This window comes from Gorilla gorilla, chromosome 18 (genome assembly GCF_029281585.2).
Source record: "Gorilla gorilla gorilla isolate KB3781 chromosome 18, NHGRI_mGorGor1-v2.1_pri, whole genome shotgun sequence".
In the NCBI taxonomy this organism is placed as follows: domain Eukaryota; kingdom Metazoa; phylum Chordata; class Mammalia; order Primates; family Hominidae; genus Gorilla; species Gorilla gorilla.
The window spans coordinates 95,505,975-95,530,164 of NC_073242.2; the positions used below are offsets into that span (position 1 = coordinate 95,505,975).

The following is a 24,190-nucleotide window of genomic DNA, read 5'->3' on the forward strand; positions in this document are numbered from 1 at the left end:
GCTCAGACTGAGAAGGCTGGTGTGGCCCCAGGGTTCAGGGTTTAGGGCAGGGCCAACCATGGCTGCCATGAAATTTTCCCATTTGGGAAATTAGGAAAGATCTGTGTAGCATCTGACAAAATTGGATGGGAATGGGGCCAGCTGGGGAATCTCCACTCGGAGCCCCACCCACAACCAGCTGGCTGTGCCCATGGCTCCCAACAATAACTGGGATCTTGAAGTCCTCCAGCATGGCCACTCATAGGGGAAGACACTTGCCCAGGGTCACACTAGGAGACCAGGACAGAGCCCCAGGAGAATGCCGCCCTAGGAAAACCAGCATTCCTGACTCTCAACACAAATGCGAGCTCTGTGTCATACAGGAAAATGTCGTCAGTCCACCTGCATCCTTCCCGGTGGGATAATTGTGCCTTGAATCAGCCTCTAAAAAGAATGTCTGACCTCAAGGAAAATCTATGGAGTGAGTCAGGGAAAGTCTGTAGAAAGTGGGGGCTACCTTTCAAGAGCTCGCCCAAGGGTCTCTAGCAGCAGGAAGAACGCCAGGCCTGCTGTCATTTGCCAACAGCATTCACTTGGCCCCTGGCATGGGGCTGGGTCTCCGAGGAACCACAAGGGGTCATCACACTGGGAAGAAACAAGGGTGCATGGAAAAGACAAGGACAGGGCTCCAAGGATCACCTCCAGCTCCTGAGGATGTAATCTGAGGGAAGGAAGTCCCTGTTTATCAAGGTCAGAGCCTGGAGCCTTTGTTTACAGACCTGGCTGGACAATGGGAGCAAGTCCTGAGCCGCCTTCTGAACCCACAAATATGGGTTTTTGGCATTAAGATGTTATGTTTAAATACAGTGATCTTAGAAAACAGGGGTAGGGAGAGTGGAGGCTCCCAGAAACCCATAACCCTCATCTAATCATGAGAGAAACATCAGACAAATTCCAACAGAGGGGCATCCTGCAAAATACGTGACTCATACTCCTCAAACCTGTCAAGGTCATCAGAAACCAATGAAAGTCTAAGAAACTATCACAGCCATGAGGTGCTTAAAGAAACATGACATCTCAGTGGAATGTGGTATCCAGCGTGGGATCCTGGAATAGAAAAAAGACATTAGGTAAAAAAAAAACTAAGGAACTCTGCATAAACTATGCCCTCTGGTAAATAATAATGCATCCGTATTGGTCCATTAATTATAACAAATGCACCACATTCATGTAAGATGTTCATACTCCGGGAAAAAGAGGAGCAGGCATCTGGAAACTCTCTGCCCTAGTTTCTCAATTTTTCTGTAAATCTGGAACTGTTCTAAAAAATAAAGTCTAGGGAAGAAAAATTGAAGGGAAGGAAAACAGAAACTGGATATTCACATGAAATTGTATGCAGAACTCCAATCACACAGATCCAAGCTGATTTCCTCCCTCCATCCTCCCTGCCCTGGTGGGTCCTAACACACTCACCGAGAGCCCAGTTGGAAGGCCACCATCTTATCCTCACCTTGAGCAACTCACACAGGGCCCCAAACTGTCCCCTTCTCTTTGAGTCTCCACTGTCCTCGCAGGTCACAGGTTACAGAGCTGAGGCATGGTTTCTTGCCTCTAGTCCAGCTGTTCATCATGCATCCTGGCCACTGGGCCTTAGTACCTCCTCATGAACCCACCTGCCCCCTGCACACCACAGCCTTGCTCCAAGAGGCTTGTTGCTGCCCACCTCTCTCCCACCCTGCCCGACTAAGGGGGCGATCCTCACTCCCTGTCTCCACTTCCTCCCCTTCTAGACTCTTCCCTAGGCTGCATCATCTAACTTCCCACCCCATCAACCCCTGTCAGTGCCCTCACTGAGGGCTCCAATGACTGCACTGCTGCTAAACCCTGGGGACACTTTCCAGACCTCATAGGATGTGGCCATACCCTCTGGAATCTCCCTCTTCTTTCTTGAGACCCCAGCCTCTCTGAGTTCTCTGGAGGAGTCCAGCCTTTTTTTTTTTTTTTTTTTTTTTTTGAGTCAGAGTCTCGCTCTGTCACCCAGGCTGGAGTGCAGTGGCGTGATCTTGGCTCACTGCAACCTCTGCCTCCCAGGCTCAAATGACCCTCCTCCCTCAGCCTCCCAAGTAGCTGAGACTACAGGCGTGTGCCACCACACCCAGCTAATTTTTTTTTTTTTTTTGATAGAGATGGGGTTTCACCATGTTGGCCAGGCTGGTCTCAAACTTCTGACCTCAAGTGATCCACCCACCCTGGACTCCCAAAGTGCTGGGATTACAGGCATGAGCCACCATGCCCCCACCCCGAGTCCAGCCTTTCTAAAGAGTCCTCACCAGATGCCTTCACACAAAAGCCCTTGCTCTATTTGACTTTAAATGATGTGAGGCAGACTCAGTAGCTCATGCCTGTAATCCCAGCATTCTGAGAGGCCAAGGCAGGAGAATTGCTTGAGCCCAGGAGTTTGACAACAGCCTGGACAACATAGTGAGACCCCATCTCTACAAAAAAATACAAAAATTAGCCAAGCTTGGTGGTGCACACTTGTAGTCCCAGCTACTCCGGAGGCTGAGGCAGAAGGATTGATTGAGCTCAGGACGGGGAGGTTGTAGTGAGCCAACACTGAGCCACTGTACTCCAACCTGGGCTACAGAGCGAGACCCTGTCTCAAAAAAAAAAAAAAAAAAAAGAGGCTGGGCGTGGTGGCTCACACCTGTAATCACAGCACTTTGGGAGGCCAAGGCAGGCAGATCACTTGAGGTCAGGAGTTTGAGACCAGCCTGGCCAACATGGTGAAACCCTGTCTCTACTAAAAATAGAAAAATTAGCCAGGCGCGGTGGCACATGCCTATAATCCCAGCTACTCAGGAGGCTGAGGCAGAATAATCGCTTGAACCCAGGAGGCGGAGGTTGCAGTGAGCCAAGATCGTGCCACTGCACTCCAGCCTGGGCAACAGAGCTAAACTCTGTCTCAAAAAACAAACAAACAAACAAACAAAAAAGCAATGTTGCACTTCCTCAGCATGCCAGCCTCTGAGGCTGCAAACCTAGATCCTGAGAGCCACAGTGGGATCTGTACCCTCTGTACTCCTAGTGGGGGCCTGGCACCTCCCAGGCACCAAGTTCTATTTTTTAATTGAATAGAATTCTATTTTGGGGACATACTAACCTTCTATGAGAGTATCATTGTATATGCATAGAACACTATTCTATAGGAACTATACTGTTCCTAGTATTTTCTGTTTCTATGATTCTTTAAATGGAGATCCTCTAAACTGTGGCTCTGTTATTGATAATTATTAACTAGCATTTATAGAACCCTGTTTGGCGTAAGATGCTTTACATATATTATTTTCCAAATCTTACTCCTTGGGACATGAACAGTACATGTTACACAGAAAAATGGTTCTGTGGTCTAAGAAGTATGGAAAATCCTGAGTTACACAAAGCTCGCTGGAGTTCTTTTCTGCAGAGCTGTACATTGTAAATCTCCAAGAAGAGAATATTTTATGCACCATTTTCTGTACTGGGCCCAGGGGTGTGCTGATAAATGTTTGACAACTGGCTGTCCAGGGGAAAAGTTCTGATTCGTAGCACTTGCCAATTTCCATGGTGTAAATATTCTCACCATGTCTCATTTCAAGCTATCAACGTGATGTCATCGAAGGCCAAGACAAGATGGGAGAAGATCCTCGTGAGCACATCATTATGTAGCATTTCCAGCATACAGATACCATAAACACAGATAACCTCAAAACATAGCCAAAGGTAGCAAAATAATTAGGAAGCGATGAATTCTGAGAATTCATCGTTTTTCATATGATTTATTTAATTGTAAGTTTACATAATTTAATTTGTAATAATGGCTGTATTTAACAATCAGCTCACAAATATTCCTGAAAATTTAAGCTGGTTCTTGAAAGCCAAGCTGATACAATCCAGCGCCAGCACACCACTGGCTAGGACCCCATCTTTGCGTGGAACAGCAGAAGAGTTCAGTGTTTCCCAGAACTCATCTTCAAAAGTGCTGTTCTACTCCTCAGAGCAAAGCAACATCAGAAGCAATATTTCCATTTTACAAATGAGGCAACTAAAACTTAGAGAGGTTAAGTGACTTCTACGGGGCAAAAATATCCTTTGCCTTCCAATGGCACCAGGTATATTTTTTCCACTCAAAAAATGTTTTCTAAGCACCTACTCTGTTCAGGCACCATTCTAGGCATATTGGGGCTCTGCCAGGCAACTCACACCATGAGAACAACTCATTGGTGACTAGTCAGAGGTTCTTTTTTTTTTTGGCTTTTTAAAAATTTTATTTTCAGGGGTACATGTCCATGTTTGTTACATGTATATTGCATATTGGTGGGGATTGGGCTTCTAGCATACCCATTACCCAAATAGTGAATTATAGCCAATAGGTTATTTGTCCACCCTCGCCCTCATCCCAACCTCCCCTCTTTTGGAGTCACCAGTGTCTATTATTTCCATTTTTATGGCCATATGTACCGATTGTTTAGCTCCTACTTATAAGTGAGAATATGTGGTATTGGATTTGTTGCTTCTGGGTTAGTTCGCTTAGGTTCATTTAGGATTACGGCCTGCAGCTCTATCCATGTTGCTGCAAAGGACATGATTTTATTCTTTTTCTATGGCTGCCAGAGGTTCTTGATAAAAAATCTCAGTATCATATTTAGGGACCCTGGCCAGCACCACACACACCACATGCACACACATGCACATGCACACCTGTGTACACACACTCTCACTCACACACAGCCACTGCTGCCCATTCCCAGCTCATGTCACTTCTTCTTTTCTAGATCAAGTCAAGTGTGAGTCGCAAGAATGCCAAGTACCTGCTCAAAGGAGAATATGTGGGCAAGGTCTTCCGGGTCGACGCAGAGACAGGAGACGTGTTCGCCATTGAGAGGCTGGACAGGGAGAATATCTCAGAGTACCACCTCACTGCTGTCATTGTGGACAAGGACACCGGCGAAAACCTGGAGACTCCTTCCAGCTTCACCATCAAAGTTCATGACGTGAACGACAACTGGCCTGTGTTCACGCATCGGTTGTTCAATGCGTCCGTGCCTGAGTCGTCGGCTGTGGGTACGTTGCATGCCCACTCTGTCCTCCTCCCTCCCTCATCCCCCGCCTGGGGGCACCTCTCACATCAGCCACTTCACTGCCTGGGGTAGGAATCCAGTGAGTTCAGGGCAGTGATTGTAATGCCTGTGTTGCCACTTTACATGATTTGAAAGAAACTCTAGTTCCTAACAAGCTCTGATCTGGCCACAGGCTGAGCTCTGACCCTAGTCATAGACCAAGCCCTGATCCTAATCATGGACTGAGCTCTGACTACAGTCATAAACTTGGCCCTGATCCTGATCCTGGACTGAGCCCTGATCCTGATCATGGGTTGAACCCTGACACTGGTCACAGACCAAGCCCTGATCCTGATCGTGGGTTGAACCCTGACACTGGTCACAGACCAAGCCCTGATCCTGATCGTGGACTGAGCCCTGACCCTAGTCATAAACTTAGCCCTGATCCTGATCATGGACTGAGCCCTGCCCCTAGTCATGGACTGAGCCCTGACCCTAGTCATAGACCAAGCCCTGATCCTGATCATTGAATGAGCCCTGACCCTAGTCTAAGACTGAGCCCTGATTCTGATCATGGACTGAGTCCTGCCCCTAGTCATAGACTGTGCCCTGATTTTGATCATGAACTCACCCCTGGCCATCAGAGGCATATCTCACTACTCTTTGGAACAAACCCCACTCACTTCCTCTGACTGTCAGGACTAGCACACCAAGAGTGTAGCCTTTATACGTGAAGACTGTCATGGCCTGCCACTAAGGCAAAAGGATTCATCTCTAGGGGCCATACAGGAGTGGTGTGGGGGACAGAGCACTAGCCCTAAGGTATGTCACCAGCCTGGGCTCTGGGCTCAGGAGGTTACTACTCCACCTCTTCAGTACCCCTCAGACTCCAGAGCGTGCCAGAAAAGAGCTTCCCTCTTCAGTCCAGAGTCTCCAGCCAGGGCCCTGGGACCAGACCTTCGGGTTGAGTGTGAGATCCTGGAGTTCAAGGGGGTGCAAGAAATGACACCACCCCTTTGGGGGCACCTTTCCAGGAGAGGGAGAAGCAGCTCATTGCTGTCCTCAGTTTCTCTCCCTGACCCCAACCCTCCGTCTCCTCCCTCATTTCCCCAGGAAGCACACAAACCACCTGATCTCTTTGACCCCTTCAAGGTTGACCTGGCTGGGCCCCCACTGCCACCAGCACTTTGCCCCCATGCAGGCTCCTCAGAAAACAAAACAGCCTTTTATTCCCAGGACGTGGGGGAGGCGGGGACAGAGCACAGCCTGAGCCCCATCTGCTCTGTTCCAGGAATGGGGTAAGGGGCCTTGCAGTCACAAGTCAGCAACCCCAGGATTCTCTCTCTGCAGGGACCTCAGTCATCTCTGTGACAGCAGTGGATGCAGACGACCCCACTGTGGGAGACCACGCCTCTGTCATGTACCAAATCCTGAAGGGGAAAGAGTATTTTGCCATCGATAATTCTGGTCTGTGTGACTAACACTCCTGGACAGTCACTGACTTGGAGGGACAAGGGGAGGTGGATATTCCAGGTGCATGTGCTAAGGGAAGTCCAGTCTGACAGGTGTCACTAGCTACTGAACCACACTGTACCATGGAAGTAGTCAGTATCATATGTAAAGACAAGGCGGCTGGTCAAGGGAGAAGGAAGCAGGCAGGTGCCCAAGACGTGGACTCAAGTCCAGGGAACAAAATCAGGATCTTGTTACCCAAGAAGTGGCCAAGGGGCAGCAGAGGATGCTGGCTAGCCGCTCTGGGTGCAGGTTCAGACAGATCTGGTTTCCAAAGCCAGCTTTGCCACTCACCCCCTCTAGAGACCTTGGACAAATCAACTAACTTCTGCAAGCCTTAGTTCCCTCATCTAGGAGGTAGGAATGCTTATATTTATATTTTATGGTAGCTGTAAAGTTTGAGTTAGATCATGTATAAAGGCAGCAAGGCCCATAGTAATTGCTTATGTGGTGACTTAACAAAAAATATAAGGACTGACTCTTGGGAGCAAGAAAGAAGTCCAGTGGAACTATCTTTCAGAGAGATGGCAAATACATAGCACAGATGCCACTACTATGCTACAGTGCACCCACCAAGGCAGACATCACTAATCTATCACAGCACTCTTTCCGTCTGAGCCTAGATATGGCCTCATGGTCTTTGTCAACACAATATTTCAGGTGGCGAGGACCAATACCAAACCCAACTATTGGGCCAGCTTTGGCCTCACAGTATAGGCTATGGAGGTAGTGGGTTGTAGACTCACAGTTCTCAGCCCCAGTTGCACAGTGGAATCACCTGGGAAGCTCTTAAGTCAGGTTCTCTCTGGGCAGGCCCTAGGCATCGGTATTTTCTAGAAGCTGGTAACATGGCTCCTGCTGGGAATCTTTTTGCAGGACGTATTATCACAATAACGAAAAGCTTGGACCGAGAGAAGCAGGCCAGGTATGAGATCGTGGTGGAAGCGCGAGATGCCCAGGGCCTCCGGGGGGACTCGGGCACGGCCACCGTGCTGGTCACTCTGCAAGACATCAATGACAACTTCCCCTTCTTCACCCAGAGTGAGCCCCTCCTCTAGGGCCCTGGGAAGGGGGGCTGGGATACCCCAGACTCAGTGACTTGGGGCTCTGGGAAAAGAGTTACAAATCCCTTTACCTCTCCCTCTATCCCAGGGTAGGCCTGATGCCCAAAGGAGTCCTTTGGGTGAAGGGAGGGGCCCTGCTTCCATCCCAATACCACATTCCCAAGGCCATCCTGCTGCCCCCTGCCACAATCCTCTCATAGGCCAGAGGGAAATCCCACTCCCTGCTGGATGCCACCACTGTACTGTGTCCCACCATGAGACACAAGCAGTTTCACCCAGATCCCATGGGCTTGGGAAAATCAAAGCCCTGAGACTCAGGTCCCAGCTAGAAATTCCCACAAGCCAGTGAACATGGGGACAGCAAAGTTCTATATCCAGAGCCAGGGCTGGGCCCTGACCCCACCTACACACTGATCCACCCCACAAAGAATGTCTAATGAGAGCTTTTCCCATGCCCTGGGGCAGATGGCTCTCCACTTGCAACTCCCAGTGCTGATACTGTCATTCAGTTGTTCAGCCACCCTAGAGACAGGCCAGTTGTCCTGAAGTGGCTTCCTCGTACATGGCATAAGCTCCCTGAAGGCAGGACTTGTCTCTCTTGTCCATTGATAGGTCCCCTAGCAAAGTGCTTGGCATACCATAGGTGCTCAATAGCTATTTATTGGATGGAGGGAGGATGGATGGACATACAGATAGGGAAGACCCTCTTTACCTTGAGAATCCCAGGGGTATTATTATTTATGATTATTTTATTATGCCCATTTCTTTTATCAAAATATGTTAGAATAGCTGAAAGAGGCAATCGCCTTGTCTATCTCATTAACCCAAGGCCCTTTGGGGTGCTCTGTTTGCATCAGCCAAGTACACATTTGTTGTGCCTGAAGACACCCGTGTGGGCACCTCTGTGGGCTCTCTGTTTGTTGAGGACCCAGATGAGCCCCAGAACCGGATGACCAAGTACAGCATCTTGCGGGGTGACTACCAGGACGCTTTCACCATTGAGACAAACCCCGCCCACAACGAGGGCATCATCAAGCCCATGAAGGTTTGTAGGCCAATGGCAACAATGTCAAACGTGAGGCTTGGGGCTCTTGGCACCCACAGGTCCTGTTTGGGGATTGCTCCTGGGCCAGAGACCATCAAAGGACCATCAAAGCTCCAAGGTGGTCATGTGTTCATGGAGACTGTGATCCAGTGTCTTAGGCCGAGTTACTCGGGAAGCAAATCTTAAGGCCATGACGGAGTGTAAATTGTTTATCTGGGAGGTGATCCCAGGAAGCCCCAGGAGCAATGACCCATTGGGGGGTAAGTGTGGAACACATCTCAGAGTTGGAGAAGCTGAGGGTGAAGGAGCTGGGGTATTTATACACCCGTTGTCTGTGGTGTTGACTGGGGGCTGCCCCCGGAGTTATTACCTCTCTGGCACTTTCTGGCCTGCCATGTGTCCTGGCCAGTAGAAATCCATCAGCATGAAGAAAACAGTGAGTAATTGTGGTGACATGGATGGCCACTGACACTGGACGCTGCTGACAGCCAGAGAAGCCAGATTAACTGAATCTGGAAGAGGAGGGAGAGGTCCCGTGAGGGGCATAAAAAATGTCTCTGGAATGGCCATGCGGAGGATTGCAAGTCCTGGGCCTGAGTCCTTCTCTGAAGCAGCCCCATGCTGGGGCTTGGAAACACCAAGGAGAGGCAGACACAGCCTCCAGTGTCAGCAAAGGTCTCAGCGAATGGGGAAGACATATGCATGAACAAAAAAACTACAGCCGGGTGTAAGTGATACACAGCAGCTCTGAACAGGGAGCAATTACCTCTGCTGGGAGGGGTTTCTGAGAGAGCATCTGATTACCTTCTGCTTGGCTTCCTGAGGGATGAGTAGGAGTTTTCTAGGCAGGCAAGGGCAGGAGAAGAATCTTGAGCAAAGGCATAAAGAAAAAGCATGTCCGGCCGGGCCTGGTCGTTCACGCCTCTAATCCCAGCACTTTGGGAGGCCGAGGCAGGTGGATCACCTGAGGTCAGGAGTTTGAGACCAGCCTGGCCAATATGGTGAAACCCCGTCTCTACTAAAAATACCAAAATTAGCCGGGCGTGGTGGCAGGTGCCTGTAATCCCAGCTACTTGGAAGGCTGAGGCAGGAGAATCACTTGAACCTGGGAGGTAGAAGGTGCAGTGAGCGGAGATGGCGCCATTGCACTCCAATCTGGGCACCAAGAGCAATATTCTGTATCAAAAACAAAGAAAAAGCCTGTCCTTAAGGACCTGTGGGTAGAACCACTAGTGGCGCCCTTAAGAGCAGGACCATAGTTGATCCATTCCATGCCCCAAACGCTGGAAATAGGGCCAGGCACAGAGCCAGTGTTGTGGGTGTGGCCATGAGGCTGCTGAGATGAAATGGGGAGCAGCTGAAGACAGACACCAGGCCCAGCCGCTGTCTTGATGACCTCAGAAATATCACTTGTCAAGACCATGGGCCCCTCATCTATAAAATGGGTGTCATCCTGGTACTACCTTGCATGGTTGCTGTGCAGATCATGTGCCACACACATGCTTGGCCCAGAGCAGGCACTCACCATCCTTTTTTCTTACGCAGCCTCTGGATTATGAATACATCCAGCAATACAGCTTCATCGTCGAGGCCACAGACCCCACCATCGACCTCCGATACATGAGCCCTCCCGCGGGAAACAGAGCCCAGGTCATTATCAACATCACAGATGTGGACGAGCCCCCCATTTTCCAGCAGCCTTTCTACCACTTCCAGCTGAAGGAAAACCAGAAGAAGCCTCTGATTGGCACAGTGCTGGCCATGGACCCTGACGCGGCTAGGCATAGCATTGGGTAAGGGGGCGTGTGTCGATGAGGATGATAAGGACAATCCGGCCTGGATGTTCCTATGCCTACTGGTCTGAGGCCAGGACTCAGAGAGGGGAACTGGCTTCTCCTAGCACTTACTGGGAAAGTGACAGAGGCAAGACCAGAAGCCCAAGCTCTTGCACTTGGCAGCCTGGCATCTTGACCTGCCCAGGCTCCCCCACCTAGCATGGTCCTGGGCATCCAGAGCTACTTGTCCTCTGTCCAGCCTTGAAGGCTTATTCTCTGCACCACAGCTCTCACCAGTCCTATGTGGTAAGATCTGACAGTCAAGAAAGCAACCAATCATATGACACACCAGAGGCCCCTTCACTAAAACTGTGTTCTTGAATCTATCTTCCCCAAACCACAAAAGTAAGAAGTGTTCATTTTATACAGTGAAACAACACAGAGATCTACCAAGAAAACACTGATAACCCCCACTCTCAGATAACTCATGTTCGTGGCCTAACCTGGTCCTATTGCTCCTTTCTTTTCGTGACCACACAAACATGTGGATGCATTTATGGTGGGTTTGTTGTTGTCTGTTTGCTTTTGATGTTTGATTGTTTTAAAATTTTTTTGGATCATGCCATGCTCGTTTCATCGATATTTGCTCTTCCATCTTAACTAAATTTCTCTTTTACAATCTTTAGAAAAAAATGATATAGTTCCAACAGATACTTTTTAGAGCCATATAATATGCAATAGTAAGTATAAATTCAATTCAATCTTATTTTATTGCAGATGCATAGCTGATTTTGCCAGCACCATTTACTAAATATTATAATAATAAGTCATCGTTTTCCCACCTTCATTATATACTGTTTTCTGTATATACTTGTATCTACTTCTAATTCTCTGTCCTATCCATCATTCTATAGCAAAGCTATTCTGTTTTATTCTACTAGCTTGTATAAGTCCATTCTCCTATAAAGAAATAGTTAAGACTGGGTAATTTATAAAGAAAAGAGGTTTAACAGGAAGTATAGTGGCTTCTCCTTCTGGGGAGACCTCAGGAAACTTACAGTCCTGGGGAAGCAGGCACGTCTTACACGGCCAGAACAGGAGTGGGAAGGGAGTTGTTACACACTTTTCAACAACCTGATCTCATGATAACTCACTATCTTGAGAACAGAACCTAGGGGATGGTGCTAACCCATTCATGAGAACTCTGTCCCATGGTCTATCCACCTCCCACCAGGGCCCACCTCCAACACTGGGGATTACATTTCAACATGAGATTCGGTGGGGACACAGATCCAAACCATATAGCTTTACACTAGGTCTTAGATATACATAAAAGTCCTTCCCATGTTACTTTTTTATTTGATATAATTTTTTGTCAACTCTCATTTTTTCTTTTGTGAAATATAAAATTTTGTACCCAGGTTTTTTAAACATTAGAATTCTAGTGTTTATATATTATAAACATTAGTGTTTATATATTATAAACATTAGTGTTTATATATTATAAACATTAGTGTTTATATATTATAAACATTAGTGTTTATATATTATAAACATTAGTGTTTATATATTATAAACATTAGTGTTTATATATTAATTTTGGTGTAGCTAATGTTTCAAGGGTATTAAGTCTTCTTATTAAGGACAAAATATGTTCTTCCATTTTGGCCTCATATCCTAAGTTTTGGGACTACTCTTCATTGCCATTCTTTTCTAAATAGCCTGTAATTATAATTTTTGTTTCTCCTTTGATCCAAGGGTTTATTTAAGAGATTGATTTGATTTCTTTATTTTCATTTATAAGTCATATGGTTTTTTTTTGTTTTACTTTAGCTTGTTCTGTGATGTGATACAATTGTATTTGTGTCCACTTCTTCCTAGAATATCTAAGTTTTGACTTTATGTATTTAAATTTTTCTATTCAGTTAACAAAGGTTTGCAACTATTTTACCTTCATTATGGTTCGTAACTTTCATCCAAATGTAATTAGCCAATTTGTTCTGCTTAAATATTTTGCCTTTAATTCTGTTTCCTGATGTTACATTTGTTAGTCCTGTTTTCATGTTATTCATATTCGCCTAATGCAAATTTTCCAACCTTTACTTTTAACTTTTCCAGGTCATTTGGCATTAAGTTGTCTCTTGAAAACAAGAATGCATTTGGCTTTGCTTTTTAATCTAAACTGAAATGCTTTGTGTTTAACCTATTTACATTTTTCATCATAATTGATATGTTTGATGTTACTTCTTTTATCTTGTTTTACATTTCTCATTTATCAAACTTAATGGCTTTTTTTCTTTTTCCTCATCTTTGCTATACAGTCTATGTTTCTTTATTTTTTTTTCTCCTAGATATTTGGATGAGGTGCATCCATTTTTATTTCTACCAGTGAGATTTACTTCTATCTGCAAAATTTAAAATGTTTTCTTGGACCTATATTTTCTAGTTAAAACTATTATACACGTACACACACCCGTTGCTTTTCTATGTATGATAAACAAATCAATAGTTTTGTTTTAATTCTTCCCATGCCAGGTTTTTACTTTATATTGAGATGTTTAGTTAGATACAGTAAGTTTTCAAAAAAAAATTCAGGACACAAATATATTAGTTCTTTGCCTTTTTTGGGGGGTGGGGGGGACAGGTTCTTCCTCTGTCACCCAGGCTAGAGTGCAGTGGCACAACCATAGCTCACTACAGCCTTGAACATCTAGGCTGAAGCAACCCTCCCACCTCAGCCTCTGAGTATCTGGGACTACAGGCACACACCACCACAGCAGGCTAATTTTTTTTTTTTTTGGTGAGACAGGGTCTCACTCTGTCACCTGGGCTGGTCTTGAACTCCTGGCCTCAAGCAAACCTCCAGCTTCAGCCCCTCCCAAAGCACTCAAATTACAGATGTGAGCCACCATGCCCAACCTTGCCTTCTAATAACACCTAGATGTATTCATATAGTCCTCAGATTATAAACACTTCCCTTCAAAAATACTATCAATGTATTCTAGTATTTAATTTTGTGGGGGCATCTGAGGCAAATCTGATTTTTCTTTCTTCATAAGGAAATTATTTCTTTCTGTCTGGACTCTTTTCAGTTTCTTCACACAGCCTTGAAATCCGTAAGTGTCATTAGGATTTGCCTAAATATTGGGGTTTTTTTCAATGATGCCTGATGTCAATGACATCTTATAATCTGTAGACTCAAGCCTTTCTTCAGATCAGGAAAGTTTTCTTTTCTTTTTTTTTTTTTCTTTTTTTTTTTTTTTTGTTATTTCTTCTGTTCTGTTTGTTCTGGGATTTTCCTCATTAATAGCAACTATTATTCCTATATACACAAAATATATATATTTATCTTTCCATAGATTTTTCCTGATTTCTGAAAGAACTTTTTAAGTTTTTTATTTCACAAAGTTAATTTCTTTGTAATTACCTCTTATCTCTTCCAGCTCTTTTTGTATTCCTTCCTGGCTCTTGCCCAATGATCTTTTCATTAATCACTAAAACAAGTCCCAGCTATGGTGTGATGTCACCTGTTCAGCTCTGAAAGTGCATCTGATGGTCTCAGGTACCACCTCCAGTCCAGTGATGGCAATGTAACTAAGATCAAAGACATTATCTTGCTATCCTGAATCCCTCTGTGTAGGTCCGCTCTTGTCTGAGTGGCAGAGTGCAATGAGCAGTGAGAGAGGGGCATGGAGTGGGATGCAGGGGACAGATGCAGAAGGGCCTTGTCCATCATGCTGAGGAGTGTAGACTCAGCAAAGAACAATGGAAAGCCATGAAACTCTCTCCCCTGGGCAGATACTCCATCCGCAGGACCAGTGACAAGGGCCAGTTCTTCCGAGTCACAAAAAAGGGGGACATTTACAATGAGAAAGAACTGGACAGAGAAGTCTACCCCTGGTATAACCTGACTGTGGAGGCCAAAGAACTGGATTCCACTGGTGAGTGGCCACATCTGCCAGGGCACCTGGATTCTTTTCCTTTTCCCTCATTCTTCCAAAACTGGCATAATCAACAATTTGGGGTCTCTAGACGTATTAGAAGTGCCTGCTGAAGCACCCGCTGGTTGGGATGCTATAGAGCTTCCATGCCCAAGTGTGGTCCTTGAACCAGCAGTATCAACATCCCCTGAGACCTTGTTGGAAGTGCATCTCGGGCCTCACCCCCACACTGAATCGGAATCTCATGCATGTCACAGTTTGAAAACCACTGTCACGAAACAGGCTGCGCAGATGTCTCTGTGACGAGAATCACCCAAGTCACCTATTAAGCATAAAGCTCTACTCCACCCTGCAGGTTCTGGTCCAGTGAGCCAGAGATGTGCATTTAACAAGGGTCCCATGATTCTTAGTATCATGACTGTTTGGGAAATGTTCCTTCAGAGGGTGTTTATGCACCAGTTAATAGGTAGAATTCAAAATGTGAAGCAGCTTCCAACTTTGAGATTGTGAGGTTCTCCAGAAATTGTGTAATTTTTGCCAGAGGGAGGGGCAAGAGTTGGAGTTTTGCATCCTCTATCTATATTAGAAAATCACAATCACCCTCCAGGAGAACTATTAATACTCCCACTTTACCCAGGAGCCCGCTAGGCCAAGGATCCCTTGGCCTGCCGGGCCCACCCAGACTCACTTCTGCCAACACAGCTGCTGCCCCAAACTGTAATGGACTCCTGCATGTTTGGCCAGATCAGTCTTTGCTTCTGTCTCCTCCACATAATCCCATTCATAGACTCTTTACATTTAAATGGCTTAAAATACGGAAAATACAGAAAAGGAGAAGAAAATACTCCTCCCACCAATGCCACCATGCAGAGACAGTTACTATTAGCACATTCATGTATTTTTATTTTTATACATATTTTTATACTTACATGAGATTGTAATGTTTGTGTAAGATATTATATTCCACATTTTTACTTAACCTTTACTTAACCTTATTCCAGAACCACTTTCTCATGGTACTAATTTTTTTTTTAAGAGAGAAACAGGGTCTCACTCTGTTGTCCAGGATGAAGTGCAGTGGCACGATCACAGCTCACTGCAGCCTCTAATTCCTGAGTTCAAATGATCCTCCCACCTCAGCCTCCTGAGCAGCTGGGACTACAGGCGTGCACCACATTGCCCAGCAAATGTCTTAATTTTTTTTGTACAGATGAGGTCTCACCATGTTTCCCAGGCTTGTCTCCAACTCTGGGCCCCAGGCAATCCTCCCTTCTGGGCCTTTCAAAGTATGAAATTACAGGGGTGAGCCACAGCACCCGGCCTTAAATTTTTTTTTAATTATATGTTTAAGATGTAATTGACATAGGCATTGTCAGTGGCCATCCATTTCAGTCTTTTCCAGTAGCCTAGTTTACTAACCCAATCTCACTTAGGTTGTTTACCTTTTCAATTCTTTTATGATTAATTTATTATGTTTTATGTATTTAATCAAATAATTAAATTTTTAATTTTAGGAATTTAATTACAATAGTTTTTTAATGCACTTAGGTGGTTTACCTTTTGGATTCTCATAATCAAAGTAATACCTCAGTAAACCTTATGGATGAGATTTAACACCTCCCCCCACCAAACTCCTTTTATCCAGAACACCATCCTGGGCCTCTGTTCCACAGCCTCCTCCTACAAAAAGTGGCCTCCATAGGGCAGCCCTCCTTCCACACATCTTCCACCCCCCAGGGCCAGCATCAGCTGAGCCCATAATGGCAACAGTCTTCTCCCCTGCAGGAACCCCCACAGGAAAAGAATCCATTGTGCAAGTCCACATTGAAGTTTTGGATGAGAATGACAATGCCCCGGAGTTTGCCCACCCCTACCAGCCCAAAGTGTGTGAGAACGCTGCCCATGGCCAGGTGAGTCTGGTTCAGGTGGGAGGGGAAGGCAGCACCACCCTGGGGCAGGCTGGGGGGCAGAACTGCTCAACAGAGTCAGCAGGAGTTCCCCTGTACAATAGCCTTGAGGAAAATAACATTATGCCCATTTTACAGATGGAGAAACTGAGGCTCAGAGAGAATATGTGGGGAGTAGATTGGCGGGGCAGGGAAGTAGAAAGAGTGGCTTTATGAAGAACTAAATAGGTGAGTGTTGCAGGTGGGAAACAGCCATGGTCAGGACTAAACCCAAAGGCTCCATCGCTAAACCTCAGACCACCCCACCACCATCACTGACTATCTCCTGTCTTCCACACTCCAGCTGGTCCTGCAGATCTCCGCAATAGACAAGGACATAACACCACGAAACGTGAAGTTCAAATTCACCTTGAATACTGAGAACAACTTTACCCTCACGGATAATCACGGTAGGCATCAAAGTAATCAGTTCAGCCAGGCGTGATGACCCATGCCTGTAGTCTCAGCTACTCAGGAGGCTGAGGCAGGAAGATCGCTTGAGCCCAGGAGTTTGAGGCTGCAGTGAGCTATGATCACATCACTGCACTCCAGCCCAGGTGACAGAGCGAGACCCTGTCTCCAAAAAAAGAACAAACGCAGTCAGTTGGATCTAACAGGGTCGGGGTGAGGTTATTTGAGTCTCGAGGCACCAAGGTCAAAGACCAGGCCAACAAATTGAGGGCAGGCTCCCACTGGGATTTTCAAATCATTAGATATTTTGTACAATTTCTGCCGCATACATTGTACAATTGGTCTATGCAATGGTCAGAGACACTCCATCCAAACTCCCAAGTCCACATCGCCTGCAAGGAGCCAGCGAGGAGTGCAGAACAGATGTGAGGATGCAGGCAGTCAGCTCAGTTCAAGAACTAGCCAAGGAGTCCCCTCCCACACTGGAGGCTCTATGGGTCAGCAAAACTGCAAATTAAACATGGAACTTTGAGGTCATTCCCAAAGAGTCAAAACTGGAAATGTGAAATCCTAAATCCCAAGGATACAGTGAGCTTTGTTTTAATCCAGCTACAATGATTACTCACGATTAGCAGGGTGGCCCGTGTGATGTCATTAGCAGCCAATCAGAGCTTCTGAGGAGCAGGTGCTGACTTGAGTGATGATGCTGAATTGACTTCATTCCAGCCACAAGTAGGCAATCTTCCATGGCCTCTGAAATTTCCTCAGAAAAATAGAGAAAATTCCCCTTGGGTTTAAATAGAGTGATCCTTCACCTAGCATGGGATGGAATTCCTGCCTGCCCCTAATGGGCAAAACTATGGTGGATGAGGATGGCTGTATTGCAGCAGCCCATTGCTACATTTGAGGAAGACTGGGAGCGGGGTCCCTGAAAGTTGGAGGCAGACTTGAGGGATCAACCACAGACGAGTCCTTAAGGAGACTCCTGTGGGATGGAGAAGGTGGCCCTGATGTGTTGACAGTCAATGACAGACCATTCAACACCCAGTTGTCATTAGAAGTAAATAATGTGGCAAAAATGTCACCCCCTCCCCAATGTCCACCTCAGTCCCATCTCAGAGTGGGGATCTGCAATACAGTAGAAAGATTCAGTGCCACCCCAAAGACACCCATATACAATAGGAGGCAAGTCTGTTGGTGTCAAATTCACTTATATCATGAACATCCTGCATGTCAAAATCTCTAGTTTCTCCCATAAGTGTCAATGACATATAGTTTATTTTGAAATATAATAGACTTAATGCTGAAATGTAATTATGAATAATGAAATATAATTGGCTTTCATTCAAAATCGAAAAGATGGATTCCTGGGTTTTTCAATCCAGTGTGTGGAGCCTGTGTAGCTAAGTAAATCCTGGAGTAGGGAGTTCCTGGATCCTTCTCTGATCGTTGACATTACAACCTCCTGGGACCCTGCAAAAGGCAGATTATCTGGCCTCTGCCCAGAACCACTGAATAAGAAGTGTGTGTGAGCATAAGGGTCTGAAAATCAGCATGTTTTAAAAGCTCCCTGGGGGATTCTTGGGTACAGGAAACCACTGATTGGATCTGGGAAGGTGGGCGGGGCCAATATTTGGACAAAAGCATTTCCCAGTTCCAAACTGCCTGGGAAACCCGCAATTCTATATGTAATCATTTTCTCTGTGCCCCAAGGGACATGCCCATTGTTTTTACTGTTTTCAACAATGTAACAATGGATTTTCAGAGAGAGCAGAAGCTGCCTTAGAAGTTAGCCTAATGCTAAAAGACTTTTTAAAACTTTATTTTTCCCCACTGCTTGTCAAAGCTTGAAACGGAGCATTAATTAATTGAGCTGAAAGAGAAAACCTCCTGTTACTGGAGTGGGGTTAGGGAAGAGGAAGGGGAGAGGCATCGGTTGCCCACAAATACAGAAAGCAAAGGATTTGACCTTCTTTCACCAAGGCATTCTTGGAGATTGGGTCAAAGCAGCTGCCCCAAAATATCCCCTCTGTGGAGGAACAGACCTGCACTCAGATGGCTGAAACAAGAGGTGCTGGGTGCAAAGGGCAGAAAAGCAGCCCAGGGAGCACGCAGGCTGGTGCAGTCAGAGAGGGCTTCCTGGAGGAGCCAGGTTTCCCCATCTGTGCAGATGGCAAAGCCTGACTCCGAGGCCTTGGTGTTTCCAGATAACACGGCCAACATCACAGTCAAGTATGGGCAGTTTGACCGGGAGCATACCAAGGTCCACTTCCTACCCGTGGTCATCTCAGACAATGGGATGCCAAGTCGCACGGGCACCAGCACGCTGACCGTGGCCGTGTGCAAGTGCAACGAGCAGGGCGAGTTCACCTTCTGCGAGGATATGGCTGCCCAGGTGGGCGTGAGCATCCAGGCAGTGGTAGCCATCTTACTCTGCATCCTCACCATCATAGGTCAGTGCTGGGCAGGGTGGGGAGGAGACACAGTGGGTGGAAGGGGATGGAAGGTGTTGGGAGGCGGGGAAGCTTCACAGGAAAAGTAGAGGCCAGAGGTTCAGGCCCAACCCTGCCTCCAATCTGCAATGCAGCCCTTAGCCAGTTCATGTGCAGGATGCAGGATGTGAGCTCCATCCACCTGGGTGCTCACAGTGGGGGATGAGCCAGGGAGGAGGAGGGAGTGGGACTCAGGACTCCTCCCCCACGCATCAGGCCAGTATCACTTTAAAATAACTTATACATAACAGTCACTCCTTCCACTTAGATATTTTCAGCATTTACTGTGTGCCAGGCATTGTTCTGGGCATGTATTTACATAAAACCTATTTTTGAAAAAGGAAAAAGGATCCAGTTCTAAAATGGAAAGTTTAAAAACTTCTAGTTTAGATTGTCTCCACGTGCTTTCTTTCTTTTTATAGAATTCCTCCGGCCTTGATACATATTTTTTTTCTTGTTTGGGCCTCAGAAATTTTAGGAGCATTGTAGGCCTTAGTTTGGATTTCCCAGGGAGCAGCCCTGGGATGAGGATTGGGGTGGAAGTGGTTTATTTGGGAGGTGGTTTCTTTCCCTGGATACCTCCTAAGGCAGAGGGGGAGTGAAGCTGGGAAGGGAGGAGGCCAGCGAAGGTGGAATGTTCCCATCGTGAGGAACTGGAGCCTCCTCCCACAGGGTTGCCGGGAGGCAGCGTGGGGCCACCCCCCAGCATCATCCCACCGGGGGAGCACAGTGATGTACTGTATCCTGCATTTCACTCGCCATGAGACGCAGCAGGGGCTGATCCTCCAGAGGAAGCCCTCAGGTGATTAGAGATCACCCCGGCACTCATGGCAAGGCCTGGATACAGCCACGGGGCACCTGCAATACAGACTCCAGGCCTCTCCTGCCTGTAGCCCTCCTGAGAGTGGCCTCGGTATGCCCCACTTCTGGGATTTCTCCAGCAGAGATTTCTCCTTTATTAATAATTAATGATGATGATGGCATCCCCACCACAAATAGAATTGCATTTGACCTCACAACCATCCTCCCAAATATAAACAGAGCAGGGAGGTCATCATTTCCATTTTACAGACAAGGAAACTGAGGCTGGGGGGCAGGGCTGCCTTCCAGGGCATCCTAGCTTTACTTATGTATATAGTAGTTTGTTCAGTAACTCAAAGCTAGAAGGCCTGAGCCTAATTTTAGAAGCTCTCTGCACTTCAAGGTCTACCCCTCCTTAGGGATCCAAGACCCTCACATAGCCACACCCCTCAGAGATTCCCACAGGCTGAGCATCCGCACCTGCCCATGGGTGTGGGGGAACGGCAGGGGTGGGAGTGTCGGGCGAGGTGGGGATGAATGTGCGGGGGAGCGGCAGGGACGGGGTGTAGGGGGATGGCGGGGATGGGGGTATGGGGGAACGGCGAGGATGGGGTTGCAGGGGAAGGGGGGCCAAAAGGATGGGGTTGCAGGGGAAGGGGGGCCAAAAGGATGGGGTTGCAGGGGAAGGGGGGGCCAAAGGGATGGGCATGCTGGGAGGGCGTGGGGGTGGGGTTGCAGGGGGCAGTGGGGATGGGGGCATGGGGGGCCGCCCAGGCCCCCAGCCTTGTCTGACTCTGCTGCTCGGCTCCCTGGCCGCAGTGATCACCCTGCTCATCTTCCTGCGGCGGCGGCTCCGGAAGCAGGCCCGCGCGCACGGCAAGAGCGTGCCGGAGATCCACGAGCAGCTGGTCACCTACGACGAGGAGGGCGGCGGCGAGATGGACACCACCAGCTACGATGTGTCGGTGCTCAACTCGGTGCGCCGCGGCGGGGCCAAGCCCCCGCGGCCCGCGCTGGACGCCCGGCCGTCCCTCTATGCGCAGGTGCAGAAGCCACCGCGGCACGCGCCTGGGGCACACGGAGGGCCCGGGGAGATGGCAGCCATGATCGAGGTGAAGAAGGACGAGGCGGACCACGACGGCGACGGCCCCCCCTACGACACGCTGCACATCTACGGCTACGAGGGCTCCGAGTCCATAGCCGAGTCCCTCAGCTCCCTGGGCACCGACTCATCCGACTCTGACGTGGATTACGACTTCCTTAACGACTGGGGACCCAGGTTTAAGATGCTGGCTGAGCTGTACGGCTCGGACCCCCGGGAGGAGCTGCTGTATTAGGCGGCCGAGGTCACTCTGGGCCTGGGGGCCCAAACCCCCTGCAGCCCAGGCCAGTCAGACGCCAGGCACCACAGCCTCCAAAAATGGCAGTGACTCCCCAGCCCAGCACCCCTTCCTCGTGGGTCCCAGAGACCTCATCAGCCTTGGGATAGCAAACTCCAGGTTCCTGAAATGTCCAGGAATATATGTCAGTGATGACTATTCTCAAATGCTGGCAAATCCAGGCTGGTGTTCTGTCTGGGCTCAGACATCCACATAACCCTGTCACCCACAGACCGCCGTCTAACTCAAAGACTTCCTCTGGCTCCCCAAGGCTGCAAAGCAAAACAGACTGTGTTTAACTGCTGCAGGGTCTTTTTCTAGGGTCCCTGAAGGCGCTTGTAAGGCTGGTGAGGTCCTGGTGCCTATCTGCCTGGAGGCAAAGGCCTGGACAGCTTGACTTGTGGGGCAGGATTCTCTGCAGCCCATTCCCAAGGGAGACTGACCATCATGCCCTCTCTCGGGAGCCCTAGCCCTGCTCCAACTCCATACTCCACTCCAAGTGCCCCACCACTCCCCAACCCCTCTCCAGGCCTGTCAAGAGGGAGGAAGGGGCCCCATGGCAGCTCCTGACCTTGGGTCCTGAAGTGACCTCACTGGCCTGCCATGCCAGTAACTGTGCTGTACTGAGCACTGAACCACATTCAGGGAAATGGCTTATTAAACTTTGAAGCAACTGTGAATTCATTCTGGAGGGGCAGTGGGGATCAGGAGTGACAGATCACAGGGTGAGGGCCACCTCCACACCCACCCCCTCTGGAGAAGGCCTGGAAGAGCTGAGACCTTGCTTTGAGACTCCTCAGCACCCCTCCAGTTTTGCCTGAGAAGGGGCAGATGTTCCCAGAGCAGAAGACCTCTCCCCTTCTCTGCCTCACCTGGTCGCCAATCCATGCTCTCTTTCTTTTCTCTGTCTACTCCTTATCCCTTGGTTTAGAGGAACCCAGGATGTGGCCTTTAGCAAGACTGGACAATGTCCAAACCCACTCATGACTGCATGACGGAGCCGAGCCATGTGCCTTTACACCTTGCTGTTGTCACATCTCAGGGAACTGACCCTCAGGCACACCTTGCAGAAGGCAAGGCCCTGCCCTGCCCATGACCTCTGTGGTCACCCATGCGTCTTCCACTGGAACGTTTCACTGCAAACACACCTTGGAGAAGTGGCATCAGTCAACAGAGGGGCAGGGAAGGAGACACCCAGCTCACCCTTCGTCATGGACCGAGGTTCCCACTCTGGGCAAAGCCCCTTACACTGCAAGCGATTGTAGATAACACTGACTTGTTTGTTTTAACCGATAACTAGCTTCTTATAATGATTTTTTTTACTAATGATACTTACAAGTTTCTAGCTCTCACAGACATATAGAATAAGGGTTTTTGCATAATAAGCAGGTTGTTATTTAGGTTAACAATATTAATTCAGGTTTTTTAGTTGGAAAAACAATTCCTGTAACCTTCTATTTTCTATAATTGAAGTAATTGCTCTACAGATAATGTCTATATATTGGCCAAACTGGTGCATGATAAGTACTGTATTTTTTTATACCTAAATAAAGAAAAATCTTTAGCCTGGGCAAATAGGGAGACCCTATCTCTACCAAAAAAAAATTAATTAGCCAGGCATGGTGGCAGGCACCTGTGGTCCCAGCTACTTGGGAGGCTGAGATAGGAGAATCACTTCAGCCTGGGAGATCAAGGCTTCAGTGAGCTCTGAACGCACCACTACACTCCAGCCTGGGTGACAGAGTGAGATCCTGTCTCAAAAAAAGAGAAAGAAAACCTTTGAGATTCTTCCATTTTTAGAGCTGAGAGAGCACTTGTGAAACACACACACATGCACAAACATATAAACATGCATACGAGCATGCACAAATACACATACACACACACATGCACACACACACCACCACCATCATCAGAGGAACTTACAGAAAAGGGGACATTTATAGATTCCTAGGAATATGCCAAAGCTTTTCAAAGCCTCTATGGACAGCTCATTCCTTAACTCTTCCTTTTAAAATTTTTTTTAGCTTCTTATTTGCCCCAGCCACTATCACTGCCTCAGGCAGCTGCAACGTTAAACAATTGCCACTGATTACTTTCAACAAATAACCTCAGAGAAAAGGCTGTGTGTATTGAATGGGTATCAAGTCAGGTCAAAAGAACACAGCCTTGCAAGTGGAGTTTCTTCCAGGGAACTACCAGACAAGTTGAATAATGACAGTTATCTGGGAACTGGACTTTGCAGAAGCTCCAACCCTGTTCTGATCTGTTTGTCTCTAGAATGCTGGTTTTCACCATGATTATGAATCCACTGGGTTTCAAGGCTACCACAGGTCTCGGGAGAAGGGGATGGGACTAGAGCAAGTTAAAATGCCATCAAGCTCTGCCAGGTGTGGTGGCTCATGCCTGTAATCCCAACACTTTAGGAGGCTGAGGAGGGAGGATTGCTTGAATATAGGAGTTTGAGACCAGCCTGGGCAACGTAGTGAGACCCAGTCTCTATTAAAAAAAAAAAAAAAAGGACAATGCCATCAAGCTCACTGTTCTTACCAATATTTAGCTGTTTTTTAAAAAAATAGGTACACCCTGGATTATTGCAAGTTTTTAATTAGTTTTCAGAGTTCTGAAAAAGTTGGTTTTGACAATTTTGCCCAGTATTCTCATTGCTTTTCTCGGGGAGAAGTGCTCCTTACTCAGCCATTCCTGCCAATGCCACCCCTTCCAGCTGGTTTTTAAGCTGTTTTCC

General features: G+C 47.5%; 1 protein-coding gene across 2 annotated transcripts in view; it reads left to right on the plus strand.

Annotated features, from left to right (window-relative positions):
* The window catches only part of CDH5 (cadherin 5), a 38,976-nt gene extending 15,941 nt beyond the window's left edge, over positions 1-23,035 (plus strand). For both annotated transcript variants that reach the window (XM_004057752.5, XM_019012756.3), the window contains 10 exons: positions 4,794-5,082; positions 6,429-6,545; positions 7,467-7,631; positions 8,512-8,699; positions 10,245-10,492; positions 14,273-14,415; positions 16,201-16,325; positions 16,666-16,771; positions 18,980-19,225; positions 20,885-23,035. In XM_004057752.5, coding sequence (XP_004057800.1) covers positions 4,794-5,082; positions 6,429-6,545; positions 7,467-7,631; positions 8,512-8,699; positions 10,245-10,492; positions 14,273-14,415; positions 16,201-16,325; positions 16,666-16,771; positions 18,980-19,225; positions 20,885-21,402 — 2,145 coding nt within the window. In that variant the 3' untranslated portion in view covers positions 21,403-23,035. The remainder of the gene's footprint in view (positions 1-4,793; positions 5,083-6,428; positions 6,546-7,466; positions 7,632-8,511; positions 8,700-10,244; positions 10,493-14,272; positions 14,416-16,200; positions 16,326-16,665; positions 16,772-18,979; positions 19,226-20,884) is intronic.
* The last annotated feature ends 1,155 nt before the right edge of the window (positions 23,036-24,190 follow it).